This window comes from Curcuma longa, chromosome 11 (assembly GCF_044706935.1).
Source record: "Curcuma longa cultivar G26 ecotype Majalengka, Jawa Barat chromosome 11, ITB_CL_G26_1.1, whole genome shotgun sequence".
NCBI classification, from domain to species: Eukaryota; Viridiplantae; Streptophyta; class Magnoliopsida; order Zingiberales; family Zingiberaceae; genus Curcuma; species Curcuma longa.
In genome coordinates this window covers 20,267,826-20,282,408 of record NC_133871.1, presented here as the reverse complement: position 1 = coordinate 20,282,408, position 14,583 = coordinate 20,267,826, and the positions used below count along the sequence as shown (strand labels likewise).

The 14,583-nt window shown below is 37.4% G+C and overlaps 2 protein-coding genes and 1 pseudogene across 2 annotated transcripts; 1 reads left to right on the top strand and 2 right to left on the bottom strand.

The window, feature by feature from the left end:
- Positions 1–560: 560 nt before the first annotated feature.
- On the bottom strand, positions 561–6,920 carry LOC141841902 (uncharacterized). Its single transcript, XM_074730099.1, has 10 exons — positions 6,709–6,920; positions 6,512–6,594; positions 3,992–4,109; positions 3,530–3,591; positions 3,409–3,460; positions 3,203–3,308; positions 3,029–3,127; positions 2,442–2,547; positions 1,504–1,779; positions 561–1,389 (listed from the first exon to the last, which is right to left on the bottom strand). Exons 1-10 carry the CDS (start codon positions 6,918–6,920, stop codon positions 797–799), a joined length of 1,707 nt encoding a protein of 568 aa, XP_074586200.1. The 3' UTR covers positions 561–796.
- Positions 6,921–7,236: 316 nt separating this feature from the next.
- Positions 7,237–11,010, bottom strand: LOC141840154 (MADS-box transcription factor 22-like). Its single transcript, XM_074728059.1, has 9 exons — positions 10,872–11,010; positions 10,440–10,639; positions 8,341–8,419; positions 8,175–8,236; positions 7,977–8,076; positions 7,851–7,892; positions 7,715–7,756; positions 7,495–7,643; positions 7,237–7,409 (listed from the first exon to the last, which is right to left on the bottom strand). Exons 2-9 carry the CDS (start codon positions 10,619–10,621, stop codon positions 7,397–7,399), a joined length of 669 nt encoding a protein of 222 aa, XP_074584160.1. The 5' UTR covers positions 10,622–10,639; positions 10,872–11,010; the 3' UTR covers positions 7,237–7,396.
- Positions 11,011–11,965: 955 nt separating this feature from the next.
- LOC141837307 (uncharacterized) lies at positions 11,966–13,363 on the top strand (annotated as a pseudogene).
- The last annotated feature ends 1,220 nt before the right edge of the window (positions 13,364–14,583 follow it).

The window sequence follows — 14,583 nt, the reverse complement described above, 5'->3', positions numbered from 1 at the left end:
CTTGAAATTTTCTTGGACGAGTGATTTTAAGCAGCTGATTTCCTCAACTTTGGCGTCTATTTTTAAAAAAGTTTGATGTCTTCAGCCTCGTCCATTTCAATTGTTCAGAGGTGCAAAACAATAAAAACAAAGAAACAAGGGTCGTCGATCCGGTTTTTATTTTTTTTTCCATTAAGCTGTTAAATTTGAATAGTAGTATTAAATTGATATGATTTCTTCTAAGGTGGCAATTAGTGTCAATGACTATAATATTTAACTCTAATAAAAAATTTATGATCTGCATACAAAATAGTTTTAGGCAGATTGATTCGAGTTATTTTGAGTTGAATCACATGATTGATTAGTCCATTATAAATGGGTTATGAGGGTGTTTGTTTGAAAAAATATATATCGGTCAAAACAAATTATAAGCAGTTCAAAATGAGGCATGTCTAAATAGATCAAAGTTGGTGGCTCGTCAATCCATTTAATTCAAATCTACTCGAACTTGTAGCCTGATCGTTTGTTAAATAAATAGATCATTATCTTTCATCACCCCAAATTTGTTCCAATCAAACTGATAGGTAAAAATGCTTTCATATCCCTGCCTTTTGTTCCATTAACTCTTTTCTTCATAGATGATCATACAGAATATGATAAGCTCGACAAGTAACCATCATGAATTGACAGCTTGGGTCTGAACTCAAAATGTAAAAATTGTTGTCTAGGCATCATCATGCAATATTTGGACAAATCAGAATTGAACTGTCAATCCATTGATCAACTTGGTACACCACATAAACTGCCATCAGTAATTTCAAGGCCTCCTAGACCTCTGAAAATGAGGGTCATGTCCATAATCTGGTTGTCGCCACTGCTGGCTCCATGGTTCTACTGAAGAAGTCGCACTTGCATAGGGAAGGCGAAAATGATGTCTCGTGTTTGATACATCGTGTGGTTCACCAGTCATGCCAAAAGAACAAGCTTGATTATAAGAAGGAATATAAGCATTCCACTGATTTGTCCCAGGGGGTGCCATGTTAGGATGCTGCATCTCCGAATGTGTATTATACATGTAGAAGGGGTTCCTAAGAGAGACAGGACCTTGTTGATAAATTCTGCATCCATGATTCATTGCTTGCCTTGGAACATCATAAGATGGATGGAAATTTCTTGTCAGGTTGTCCTGCACGTTTGCATTGGTTCGAGTTACAGTATTGGCACGAGGAACCTTCTGCGAAATGATATTTTTTGTCCAGGTAAACTGATTATTTGCATCTGCATCTAATGCAACAACAGAAGAAGCAACTTTCTGTTGCTTTCTTTCAGGAATATGCTTAGGCCCTTCTCTCCATCTTTTCTTACAATTTTGCCTAGCATCGGAGGAGCTTCTGTGATGATGCATAGAACCTGCTTTAAACATTATTTAGAATATATAACACAAAATCTATATACATAAAAGGTCAACAAATACCTCAGAATATGAGAGTAAATCGAAATTTAGTAATGTCACTTCATGATTACCTTCATGATTAATTGCTTGGTTCTGAACATTATAAGATGGATCGAAATTTCTTGCCACAGTGTCATTGGCTTGAGTTGAAGTATTGGCACAAGGAACCTTTTGCAAGCTGACATTTCTGGTCCAGGTAGCCTGATTGTTTGCATCTGCATCTAATGTAGCAAGGCCAGAAGCAACTTTCTGTTCCTTTCGCCCAGAAATATCTTTACGCTCTTCTGGCCCTCTTTTCTTGCAATTTAGTCTAGCATTGGAGGAGCTTCCCTGGCGGCATCTGGAATCTGTCAAAAACATTATTTAGAGTCTATAACACAAAATCTATATATAAATATATAAGGTTGATAAACATGTCAAAATATGGCAGAGTAGAAAGCAATTCAATAATGTTATACCCTATGGCAGTATTGCAATAAATCACCTAGTATACACCTCAAATCCTCCAAATTTTTGTATCGTTAAATTATTAATAATAATGGAATTAAAGCTAGGTTTACAACCTTTGGTGCAATACAAACAGAAAACATTCATATGCATGACCAATATAGCACTTTGCAATTTTGGTTTTGAAATTGTAATGATCACCAAAATGACTTCTGCGTGCAGACATTGAAAAGTTTCCATATATACCTCATATTGGCAGAAGTGTGCATAAGATATCTAATATATAATTTTTTAGATGCATTAGAGTGAATCATGATTAAACATCATATATGGTTTCCCAAATCCCATGCGTTTATTCTGTAATTTCAACCACACATTCACCAGCAAGTACAGGAAGGCTGTAAAGGCGCAAAAAAATAGATCATGAAACTCTATAAAAGCCTTAAAGATTGTATACTCCAGCTAAAAAGATGATACAAAATAATTTAAGCATTGAAACCAAATTACAGAATCTATGGAAGTTATCGAGTTCTCAAGGGGTGGTCAGGAGAATAATTATCACCTTTCATAGAAATAGCCTTCGAACTTTTTCTAATGTACCTTGCCACTGCCCCTCTTTGATGTTTTTCTGCAAGAACCTTGGATCTCTCCAGTTCATTGCTCCAAGGCTACAACACATTATCCAACTATCTTATTTTCGCAACCAAGTATCCATTTCATGCATAATATCAGTGTCTACTTAGACCCAATCAGTTAATCCAGGGAAACATCAAGAACATTAAAAATGTGAAAAGATAATGATAGATTGTGCAAAAAAAAGTCATGTATGATTTGGTTTCCCATTTATCTTTCAATTCCATGCACTTGACAAATTTTCTCACTCAATTTTGAGCCCTTCCAATTTATAAATGGCTTCTTGGACTAATATTGAGATGCACTGGAATTTGGAAATGGAAAAATAGTGAACTTATTCTTTTCTTTTTCTCTTTTCCTGTGAAGTATGACAATTGAAATATTTACCGAGAGGAACAATAGAAAGAAGTCATGAGTCGGTCTTCTGGAATTTCAAGTTCTTACCACAGGAGGGGCAAAAGTACTATACTTTTCAAAGTTGTCAGTTACACAGAATCTTCATGACATGAAAAATACCTGGCGGAAAGTCTTTAGTCTGTAAAGATTGCGTCCCTTTACAAGTAAAGCAAACATGGGTTGAAGTGCATTTTTGCCCCTGGACCATAGTACTTCAATCTACACAGATCAAAATGTATATGACCAAAAAATGTTTTAGTTCTATGGATTATTAAAGTGGCCCTCAGTTCTTACAGTAAATGTGTGTTGCTGTTTGGCTGCACCATAACTTTCCTTCACAACTCGTCCTGCAATTGTCCGCTTCCCGATTTCATTTGCTCTCCTCCTAACTTTGTCAAACCTATCAAATGTTTTACTAATTGACTTTATTAGAAATGCAGATAAGAACTATTTTACTGAAAATAAGAGTACAAAAAGAAACAGAAAAATAAAAAACACACTTATCATAAACCCTCTGCCTAAAAAGGACGACATCACCTTTACATACATCCCCTGTAAAATAAATAAATTTTAGGGAAGTTACTAAATCAAAGAAGTTATACCAGTGTATCAGTTTTATACCTGTGCAGTTTATTACAAATGAAGATTGTGGATAAAAAATCTCACCATTTCCATCTTTTAGCCTGGGTAAAAAAACAACTGGTTAGCATTATATTCTATTAAGAATCATGCTTTGGCCAACCAGAATATGTCTATGTGTTGTGATTCTTAAGTTAGATTTATTTGTTGTTTTACTAAACACATCACTTTATTAATAATCACAAAGAAACGCTAAATAGATAAAACTTACAAAATTAAGCAAAATGTCTCACCCATCTGCATACCATTTATCTCATTTCTATTTTTTTTTTTTTTTGTCTTGAATCAGTTATTCAAAGATCTAGCTATCATTGCAAAAGAAAACTTTTAACTTTCAGGCGATCAGACTAATTAGAAACAAATCCTTTCAAGTAGCTTAGAACCAACCAAAAATAAAACTACAACTACAAGATAAATATTTGCAAAATAGCAGAATGTACTGACCTCCAGTGCTCCAAACTTCTATTGATACATGTAGTTTTGTTCCCACTTATTCGAAGCCCATTCTTTCTTAAATAGGATTTGCATTCTTCCACCTTAAGAGCATCTAAAGATTCTTTCCCTAAAGGCCAGAAAAATGCGATGAAATAAGCTGATGTTATCAATATTTCATCTTCCTAGTTTAAGTTTACAAGGAGATTTTAACTTCAAACATTTGGAAAAAAATGCATGCAAAGCATGACAAGATGCAGAGAGCACGATCAAAGACTTGGATAAGTCAGGAATAATCGAACACAGTTTGTGAGTTTGTAAACCAGACTTGAATATCACTGGATTAGAAACTCGAGTCTCAAGGAAACAGTTAAAGGTATTGGGTTTATAAGTAGGAGGTGTATAGATTATGGATTCTTCTAAGAATTTACCATGAGTCCATATATACTTATGCAATGACTATATTAGTAATGCAATACAATATTTTTCTTTCTCATAATTCTGTGGTATCAGAGCCCTTTTCTATGGTTGTGTTTTCAAAGAGGTGTTCCCCTTAGGGAGGCTGCCATCCGCCACCACCTCCCCTCATCTCTTGATCTTTTTCTCTCTTTCTTTGATCCTTCTAGCGCGGCCATTCTAACCTATCTAATGTCCAAATCACATATATTTAGTCCCATGCTGTGATTTCTAGAGCACGTAGAGTTCTCCTACAGATGTGATCAAGCATGCTGCTTGCGTACGACCTCACCTCTGCACATGATGCACGACATATATACATGATCTGAAACACAACAAAGTCTTCCGCCTTTGCCAAGCTACAGTTTGCAAGATACTTCGCTGCCTCTGCAGATCTCTTGAATTTGTACATCTATAGAGCTCCAGAAGCTAAGGATCCACCTCTTGAGGATACTCTAGCATCTTGTCACCACCTTGGCCAATCGGCATCCAGAAGTGTGCTTCAAATAGATTGGCAATTTCTTCCAGCATAATCAGTAGCAATTCCTCCTTGTACTGCAAGCTACAACAGTCTAGAAGCCTCGAACTACTGCTATCTTCAATCAGTGATGCTTCCTTTGCAGTGGAATGTTGCATTTGTCCTCTGCTAATGAGCGCATTTGCCAACCACTTGCCTTCACTTGTGACCCGACCACTTGCTTATACTTGTTGTTCGTTCTAAGTGCAAGCAACCAACATTGTCATTGCACACATCTGCAATGGCTTTCTTCAACCTAATTATCCAACAATTTCCTCTGACCACAGCTATACAAGCTCTTTTTCAAACAGCATTCATATTCCTCTTCTTCAAATTTGCTTACCCCATATTTGTTCCTCTTCTTTAACCTCTTGCTACTAGCATGTTCATTTATTTTTCTCTATTCTGCTACTTTCTTCTTCATTTTCTGCTGCTTATTGATCCTTGTCTTAGGACCTTGTTGAAATGATTTGATTGTCCCCTTTCTTCAATTTGCCATGTGCTGCTATATACACCTCCCACAGGGAGAAGTTTACCTATGATATTTGACATCCAGGTCTTATCTGAACTTTATTTTGTTTATGTGCTATGCATATGACATCTAAATGTCAACGAAAAACAGAATAGAGGAAACGTCCTCTTCTCATATTGCTATACCTAGAAAGGGGCAAATTGTGCTTTGCATTTTCAATGAAAACTTGAACTAAAAAAAATATTTAGTTGCGTAGTGAAAACTTCAACGAAAAACAAAATTGTGCTTTCCATCTAAATGTTATCATCTAAGTTCTTGAGATTTCTCTTTATCCCCATTTCATTTCATCATTTCTCTTTATCTCATGCTGATATGTTGATCAAAGGTTAAAGATATCATGGGTTGTGTGCTGATTTGAGGACAAAGGGATTGTTAGTTGCGTACTCTATCAACTAATTTTTATAGAACTTTTTTCTCATCTATGATGAAAGGAACTCTTAGTTATGTGTTTCATTAACTTCTTACATTTATTTTGACCGGGTGTCAATATTAAGTTCTTATTTTATTATGATCATGTCTTAGTTTAAGTTTCTAATTCATTTAATAGGCTAGACGTAGATAATATCCTGCTCCAACTTGAGAGTGAGTGTTGAAGTATTGAGTTTATTAGGTATTGTGTAGTGATTTACTCACATGGGACCCTATAATGAGTTTTTGTATAGCCATGTAATGATTACTCATTACGCAAATACACCATTTTCTTTTCTTCAAATTTCACAGAAACAATTTGAAGATGAAGAGTTACATCGGATAACCAATAATCATAGGTACACATTTAGTAAACACCAAACTAAAATTCGACTTCTGAAACAAATGGACAAAAAAAATTCGGAGCAGCATTTTATTAGATATAACTGAGCAAATGTCACAAGCAAAGGAAATTGACGCATACTGTAAGCGTTTCAGAACAATGAAATTGGTTGGCTTCCAAGTAATATCATCAAGATCATCGAATAAAAGATTAATCAATCAATCAAAACTTAGCAACTAGTAGCGTCGGCATTATATGCCTTTGAAGAGAGTGTACTTTTTAAGAGCTGGACGACTTTCCTGCATCGCTCGTCATCGTTCGGTTTTTCATCGACTGCATTATCCTCATCCTCTTCCTCCCTATCATCTCCAGCCGTATCAGAGTCGGAAGATCATAACAAAAAAAGAGAGCGAAGCGAAGGGACGAAAGAGCTAAAATAAAAATCCCAAAAGCCCATAGGGAGGCGAAATAACCTAGAAGACGCCTTCTCATCCTCATCTGTGTCGTCACAATCGCTATCGATGTAGTCTTCATCATCAGAGTCATCTTCTTCCTCCTCCTCCTCCTCCACATCTTCCTCTTCCTCTTCGAAATCGTCCGAATCGGATCCCTGCCCCTCTTGATCGGAAGATGGAGAAGAGATCTGACAACAGCCGGAAGCGGCAGGTCGACGGGAACGCGGCATCCTTCGGGCTCCTGATTTCCTTCTCAGGGAAGATTGCAGTAGGCGGAAGTGCCCCCGCAAATCCGACGAGCCGTTTCAAATTAAACGGAAACCTGGAAAGCATTCGTACTCTGTGGGTCCCACTTTTTTTTTCTTTTTTTGGGGGGTAGGTCCCGCGTGGAGAATCCCAGTCAATTAGTCCATTTATTTATTTATTTTTATACATTCAAACAACAAATTTTGAAATTTGAAACAATAATAACATAAACGACAACGATATTAATAACGATAAACTCAATTGCAAATAACACGAGACTGATTCATATGAAATCTTCGCAAAAACACATGAAACTTAACTGCAGAGTTTTCATGTTCTTATAAAGAGCGTCCATACATCAACTATATAATAGAAGGTGCATTAAAAATACTTGATCCAACTTAATACATAGCTTTTGGTTTTTCTTTCAAGTATTCCTGATCAGAAATGAGACCCAAGTTTACACTGGCAACCTGCAAACGTTAATCCCCCAAATATAAATCGAGATACTATAGCGTTAATATATTGAGTTAACAAATTGGCGTTAGGTTTGCATACCCTAATTTGAGTGTAGTATCTGAATTAACGTCTACACGATCCAAAGGCATTCTCGAGTGCAAAGCATCAGAGACTGATTCAGATGACTGGCCATCTTCACACGTAAGGTTTTCTGATTCAATCACTACTTGTTTCTCTTCCTTTGCCATCTTCACCACATGATTAATAAATAAGTAAATACTAATTAATTTCGAAGTAGTTTTGTTTAAGAAGGCTTTACTTGCTGTTTCAGCCTCTCATTTTCTTCTGTCAGCTGCTTTTGCTGCATAAATAAAGAAGAAGAAAAATATTGTCTAACTGATTTATGTTATTCAATTTGTGAAACCCTTTTTTCACTTTGATATGTATAATATCACCTTTTCTTGGAGATCATTAATCTGATCCATCATTTGATGGCCCTGATAGTTTAGAAAGTGCAAATTAAATTCGTAATGGATTCTCAAAGAGATAGTAGTTCGTCGAATTAACAAAGAAACCCGCACCTTTTTCTCGAGCACGCGAGTTAATCCTTCTTCAAGGATCTTCTCTAGATGTAGAAGCTCATGGATCGTCAAAGTTTTAAGCTCTTCTCCTCTCATTTGCCTGACAATATATAACATGAAGATATATTTTAAGTGTATGAAATATTTGTTGAGAGAAAATAAGATAGCAATACTGCAGTTAAAACTAATGAAGGATACCTTAATCGAAGGCTTTCCTGAGCCACTTCTAATCTCAGGCTTGCATGGGTGCTGTCATCTATCTAAAAGGAGAGTTTATTGATTCATTGAGTCAAAATAGTGAGTAGATGAATAGAAAATCATGTTTAGCTATATATGTTTAATAGGTAAAAAAGAAAAAGCTTACATTTAAGTCGAAGTATGGATGTTCTTCTTTCTGCAAATTCTGTGAATCTGTACAGCGTTTTTCAAGAATGTCCTTAACACTGCAACCACAATGTCAAAGAGTATGATCCATCAGATAAAAGCATATGTAGAAGGAAACAAGAGTGACTAAATGATGTCATATAGCATCTATGGCGATGAACCAAGCCATGAATACATGCTTACATATGTATGGTTACTCAAATTCTTAGCCAGGTTCATGGATAAATAATCCCATATAGGGAATTAATTAATCCTTGTCAATGAATCAATGCTAGTCTTGTCTTTCTCTAAAATAGAAACAAAAAACTCTTCTTATCCCTCGCCATAGGAGTGTTTTACAGTCAGTCTCCATAGTGATTATTTTGATCGCCAATAGTTGTTAAAATCGTCCCGAGGGGAGCAATTTAATCTTACAATATGTACATAAAACACCATGATCCATATTTTATTATCACATACTATAGTAATACAAATGTTCATTATCACATACTATATATATATATAATATATAACATAAAGTTGAGAAAATGCTAGCATAAAAATCCACCAAAAGAAGATACCAATACAAACTAAGAACAGCATATTTGTATTGTTTATGCACATTAGTCATCTATACAATTAATGTATGTCATCCAATACAAAAAAAAATAGCAATAATTGAATTTCGGAGGGGTGTGTCACTTATGTTAGCCTTTGTAAATACATTCATTTTTCTATATTTTGAGCAATCAAATGTTAAACATCTTACACAAGGCCAAATCCAGATGAGTGTTGGTACATTCTAATACCTATTAATTAAGGCTCCACCAATTACTTGAAGTATATACATTACTAAATTTTTTGTATCATAAGTATGTCAATGATGAAACAATTCTAAACCTATACATGCAACTTATACTGCTAGACAAAGAAATCTAGGCATTTTTTTACATTCATAAATTGACCATGATGTATAACATTAACTAACTGGGTTGAATTATTTCCATGAACTAATAATATCCCTATATTTCAAATCTTAGAATAGTTAGGGATATACATTATCTACAATTTAATCATATGTTCTTAAAACCTGATTTTAAATTATCTTATTGATCTAGATACACTATCCTATGTCTGAATGCATCCAGGATTTAATGATGCCACAACTGATGGCGAGATCACCCATCTTCCATCACACATGCTAGTTGCATCACTTGAGGAAACATATGCCAAGATTAGATTTGAGTAGATGTCATGCATTAGCCCTAAACCCTAAACACCCATCTTCCATCACACTTGCTAGTTGCATCACTTGAGGAAACATATGCCAAGATTAGATTTGAGTAGATGTCATGCATTAGATATTCTTAGCGTATATGGTCGCATTGTGACCATCTTATGCACTCATTTGTGTTACAAGCTTATATGAGTTCTTTTTCCAAATAGTTGTGATATTTGATTTCATTCAATACACTCAATATTACACATTTATGGACAATATATATATTTGTCAAACTCTTAAACTTTGAAGTTGTTTGCATTGGTATATTTATGTCTGAATGTGATATCCTTAGGTTGTATATGCCAATTCCACAAATACATACTATACATTACACTTCTTACTAAGTGAATGGAGTATACCAAGCCTGAAACTGACTTTAAATTAACTTACATACCCATCAGAAACTTCCAAAGAAACTAGAAGAAATGTCTATTTTTAATGAATATATTCCCCCCTGTCGATTTTTAACCATTTCTAAATTGACATGGTTAAATTGATCTCTCTCACGCCTTAATTTAATTTTTACATAAACTTTAGCTTTGACTCTGTCTAATTTGCCAAAATGGTCTGCATTACAAATTTCCTTGCGGCATTATCACGGAGCAAATATTAAACCTTTAAGTTTCTTTCAACTTAGATGGTCATTAAATTGTACAAGTTGTGTATTAAAATATTGCAATGAATAGCTAGTCCGTAAAAGAGAATAGCTTCAGGTATCAGTGATTTGGTAAAATGCAAACAAAAAATAATAATAATTAGAGAACTAAATACTCGATATTTATTCGCTAGTTAATTAGTTAACAATAAGATTACTGTACCTAGAGCTAGCGAACTCAAAGAGCTTGCCGTTGGCGGAGAAGACGATGAGCGCCACCTCGGCGTCGCACAGCACGGCGAGTTCCTCCGCCTTCTTGAACAACCCCCGGCGCCGCTTCGAGAACGTCACCTGCCTCGCCGTTGCGTTCTTTATTTTCTTTATCTCTATCTTCTCCCTCGCCATCAGCAATTCAATCACAAGCTGTACGATTCACGCCGACAACAATGGCGAGTCAATTTCCACCCATAAAAGGCAACAACACCGTCTCCGCTTCTTATGCGTCATTATGGAAAACAAAAAGCACGTAGGTAATTTCCAAATTAAGCTAATCATGCCAAGAGAATCAAACCCTAACATGGAAAAAAAATACAAAGAGAAGAAGAAGAAGAGGAGGAGCAAAAGGAAAGAAGAAGAAGATAGCAAAAGTGCTCACCGATTAGATGATTTGGAGCTGAGATTTAGGCCTGCGAAATTGCCTCTCGCGGTGGGATTTTACGGCGCGGAGAAGGCCAGAAAGGGCAACTGCGATGGAAAGGAAGAGGACGCAGTGTGGCGTTGCTCCCTTCTCGCAGCTTTTACCTTGGCGAGTAAAAACATGGAACACTGTTCAAAATGTGTGGGGAAAAAAATCCTTTTTTCTGATAAATCTGTCGTCAAAAGGTGTTATTTTTTATAAAAAAATAATAATAATTTGTGAATTGTGAGGGAAGAAGAACTTAGTCCATCGGATTAAGAACTGGAACGTAATAAATTAAGTAAAATTACTTATTAGGGACTGTACGGCAGTTTTGGGGAATCGACGCATGGGAAGATTTGTGGGGTAGAGGGGTGGACTCTCGGATCCTGGCGCGCATAGATCGGACGGTGAGTGATGACAGTGGCATAAAAGATTTTGTGGGTTGGATGGGGAGATTTGAGACGGGTCGCTTTTGGTGGGTTAGTGGATGGGCTTTACGAGGTCCACGTACGCATAATAATAAGTATGCAAACAACAAAAGCGAGGACCTTCCATTTTGCGGTTGCGAATGCTCTCTTTTTGTGGGGAATCCGTCACCTTTTTTGAATGCTCTCGAGTGTACTACAGGTGTTTTTGAATTTTTTCGTAATTCAATTATTTTTATTTTATTTTCTCTCAAAGTAAGGGGAAAAAATATTTTAGAAAATAAATATTAAATGTTAGGTGTGCGTTTCAGGTAAGTTTGAAAGGTGTGACTTTTGATGCTAATTAAACTAGTTAGTTTTGTCTGCTCGAGTCGATAAGGGTCAAAAAGATTAAACCAAAACAAGCAAACTGCGGAAGGAGAAGCACGTGGTTGGGCGCACGTGGCTAGTCGTCTAGCGAGATTCGTACGTATGCTCCAATTTGAGTTAAAATGACCATAATACCCCTGCGTTGTGGCCCGTATCTATATGCGTGACCCTTTTTGGTCATTTCACATTACCACGCCCTGAGAGCTAGGCATCGCCGCCACCGTCTCATCTCCGGTCACATCTTCCGCAATGGAGGAGCGAGCGACGGACGGCGAGATGGATACCGGCGGCGCCACGGCCGAAGCGAAGCATTTGCTGAGCACCGCGTTAAGGCTCCTCGACCATCGGGATATTTTGGGGTGCAAGCAGTTCGCGGAGCGGGCGATGGAGGCGGACCCCCTTCTCGACGGCGTCGACCAGGTCCTCGCCATCGCTGACGTCCTCCGCGCTGACCAGCGACGTGTCAATAACCACGTCGACTGGTACGGCATTCTTCAGCTCCAGCCCCCTTCATCTTCCTCCCCCTCCACTAACGCCGACATGGCTGCCGTCAATGGACAGTACCGTCGGCTCGCGCTTCTCCTCCGTCCGGAGAAGCAATAAGTTCCGTGGAGCTGGCTCCGCCTTTCTTCTTGTGACCGATGCCTTCGCGGTTCTCTTGGATCCCTCAAGGAAGTCCCTTTTCGATGCCGAGCTCCACATAGCCAACTCCTCCACCGCGGTGTCGTCTTCTCCTAAGCATACTTTCTCTTCCACCCCCCACCCCTATCTCCAAAGATCCCTTTTGGACAGCCTGCCCATCCTGCTGCTACGTGCACCAGTACTCTAGTGAGTACTTAAACCAGACCATCCGCTGCCCTAATTGCCGCCAGGGGTTCCAAGCCACCGAGCTCACAGCTTCTCCCCCGGTCGTTCCAGGCACCGACATGTACTATTGCTCATGGGGCTTCTTTCCTCTTGGATTTCCTGGTGCTCCGGATATCTTCGCCAAAGGATATCTCAATGCAGAGTGGAAACCGTTCTTTCCAATGTCCTCCTGTTCACGAATGAGCGAACCACTGCAAACTTCCAACCATCAGCAGCAAGATATGGCACGGTCATCGTCGAATCCACTGCATGGCAAGCCGTAGAATATTGGAGTCCAAGGTAGAGATGTAAATATCAATCAATAAATTAAGACTGGTTCTGAGGATGGAGTCCATGCAGTTGATGATTATACCATTAGCTTTCATATAGATGTTAATGCTACTGATGAAATTCTGGACAACCTTCAGAATCTTCCCTTTCTGAGGGATGGAGAGCTGCATCTGCGTATGCCTTAGTGTACTTGTTTTTCAGTTCAAGGTGACAAATGATCACTTGTAGTGTAGCTGCATTCTGAATTCTGATCGGTCAGCATTGTTGTATTGGAATCCTGACCACCATTGTTTTAGTTATCTTCATCAGTTCGTAATCCTTGTAACTTAATATGGATTGCTGAATGGGGATTTGACTTCCTGAACCCTGATTGCTTGGAAAGTGTGCTTGGTAGCTTCTGCGAAAGGTACTCCTTTTTATCCTTAGCACCTACAAAGTTTGTTGTCATTTTGGTTTTAGTTAAACATTATTCACACTTGCTTATCATATCTTAATTTTGCCAGATGTGGTTCTGATCCTCTTCTGTCCCATAGTTAGCGTAAACAAACTTTGATTATGTCTGATTGATGGTCACTTGCAAGCTTTTGGTGTTTCTAGTTGTTTGACCATAAATCTACAATTTGTTTCCTTTTGTCAATAGCTTAGCTTCTGAAATGATTAGGTCTTTAACCGAATCCTAGCCCAAGTTCTTGTGATACTTCATATAGCAAAGCACATGAAGCATTTAATTCGATGGTATGGTTGCTTTAAGTGGCCTAAGTATCGAAGCTGAACTTCTAAAACAGCATTTAACCTGTAGGATTATAGCAATCCAATACATTATCTCATTGGTTTGAATGAGTCGTTAGATTAGATTATCATGTACTGAAGAAGTACTATTGGTTATAAATTTTTTTTTTAGCAATTTGATCACCCTGGTTCAGGCAGGGCGAGTTGGGTCTGGGGAGGATGGTGCCTTCCTATTTGTAGGATTAGGCTTCATGTGAGATGGATATTAGTGGTTTAGAGCCCTCTTTCACTGAGATGCTCCATGTTTAGCAATCCTTGGCCAATATTAGATTCTCTTCTATTTAATTGATACTGCATGTTCCAGTTAAATTAGTAACTTTTCATAACTATGCTACATGACCTGTTTAATTGATCCTTGCCCTCTTTTCATAAGTTGTGAAGTAGCTTTTGTTCACCAAATACTCTGCCAATGATATCGATATTCCTTGTTTACTAGGGCATCCCTTATGCTACGAGATTGTGTGTGCATATTACTTGCTCCCATGACATGCATGAAAGTGCTCTGGCCATTATATCAAGATAATTGGGATAGCAAGGCAAATAAATACAAGAGTTAAACGTAAAATAAAGCATTCTTCTGATTATATCCTTATGTAATTATATCATTCAATTGCTGTAGTCAAATACAAATGAAATAGATCATTCCCCCTTTTCCAATCTACCCCATTTCTATTGTCATTCTAAATTCATTCTACTATTTAAGCATACAAAATGCTACTACACCTTGGGTTGTCTTGTGGTATGCATAAAGAGAATAGGAATCAGAAACACTTCATTCCCTTTATACTTTCATGATTCTATTCTAATATTTGAATGAGCAATTTAAAAAATGATTCAGTTTAGTTAACGACTCTTTCATTTAAATTAATTACAGCTAAGTAGATCGATGAGTTAAGCTAATCAAGTTGACCAATTGAGTTGGGTCGCTAATCAAGACAGTTGGACTAGTACAGGTTGTTGAATTTACC

What these genes read in the sequence shown, in the direction of transcription:
- LOC141841902 (XM_074730099.1), bottom strand. Translation starts at nt 6,920, where the DNA reads ATGCCGCGTTCCCGTCGACCTGCCGCTTCCGGCTGTTGTCAGATCTCT. An exon ending in ATTTGTAATAAACTGCACAG is followed by an intron (nt 3,461 to 3,529) that starts GTATAAAACTGA and finishes TTTATTTTACAG; the next exon opens with GGGATGTATGTAAAGGTGAT. An exon ending in AGGCAGAGGGTTTATGATAA is followed by an intron (nt 3,309 to 3,408) that starts GTGTGTTTTTTA and finishes AACATTTGATAG; the next exon opens with GTTTGACAAAGTTAGGAGGA.
- LOC141840154 (XM_074728059.1), bottom strand. Translation starts at nt 10,621, where the DNA reads ATGGCGAGGGAGAAGATAGAGATAAAGAAAATAAAGAACGCAACGGCG. An exon ending in ATCCATACTTCGACTTAAAT is followed by an intron (nt 8,237 to 8,340) that starts GTAAGCTTTTTC and finishes CTCTCCTTTTAG; the next exon opens with ATAGATGACAGCACCCATGC. An exon ending in TTAATGATCTCCAAGAAAAG is followed by an intron (nt 7,757 to 7,850) that starts GTGATATTATAC and finishes TTATTTATGCAG; the next exon opens with CAAAAGCAGCTGACAGAAGA.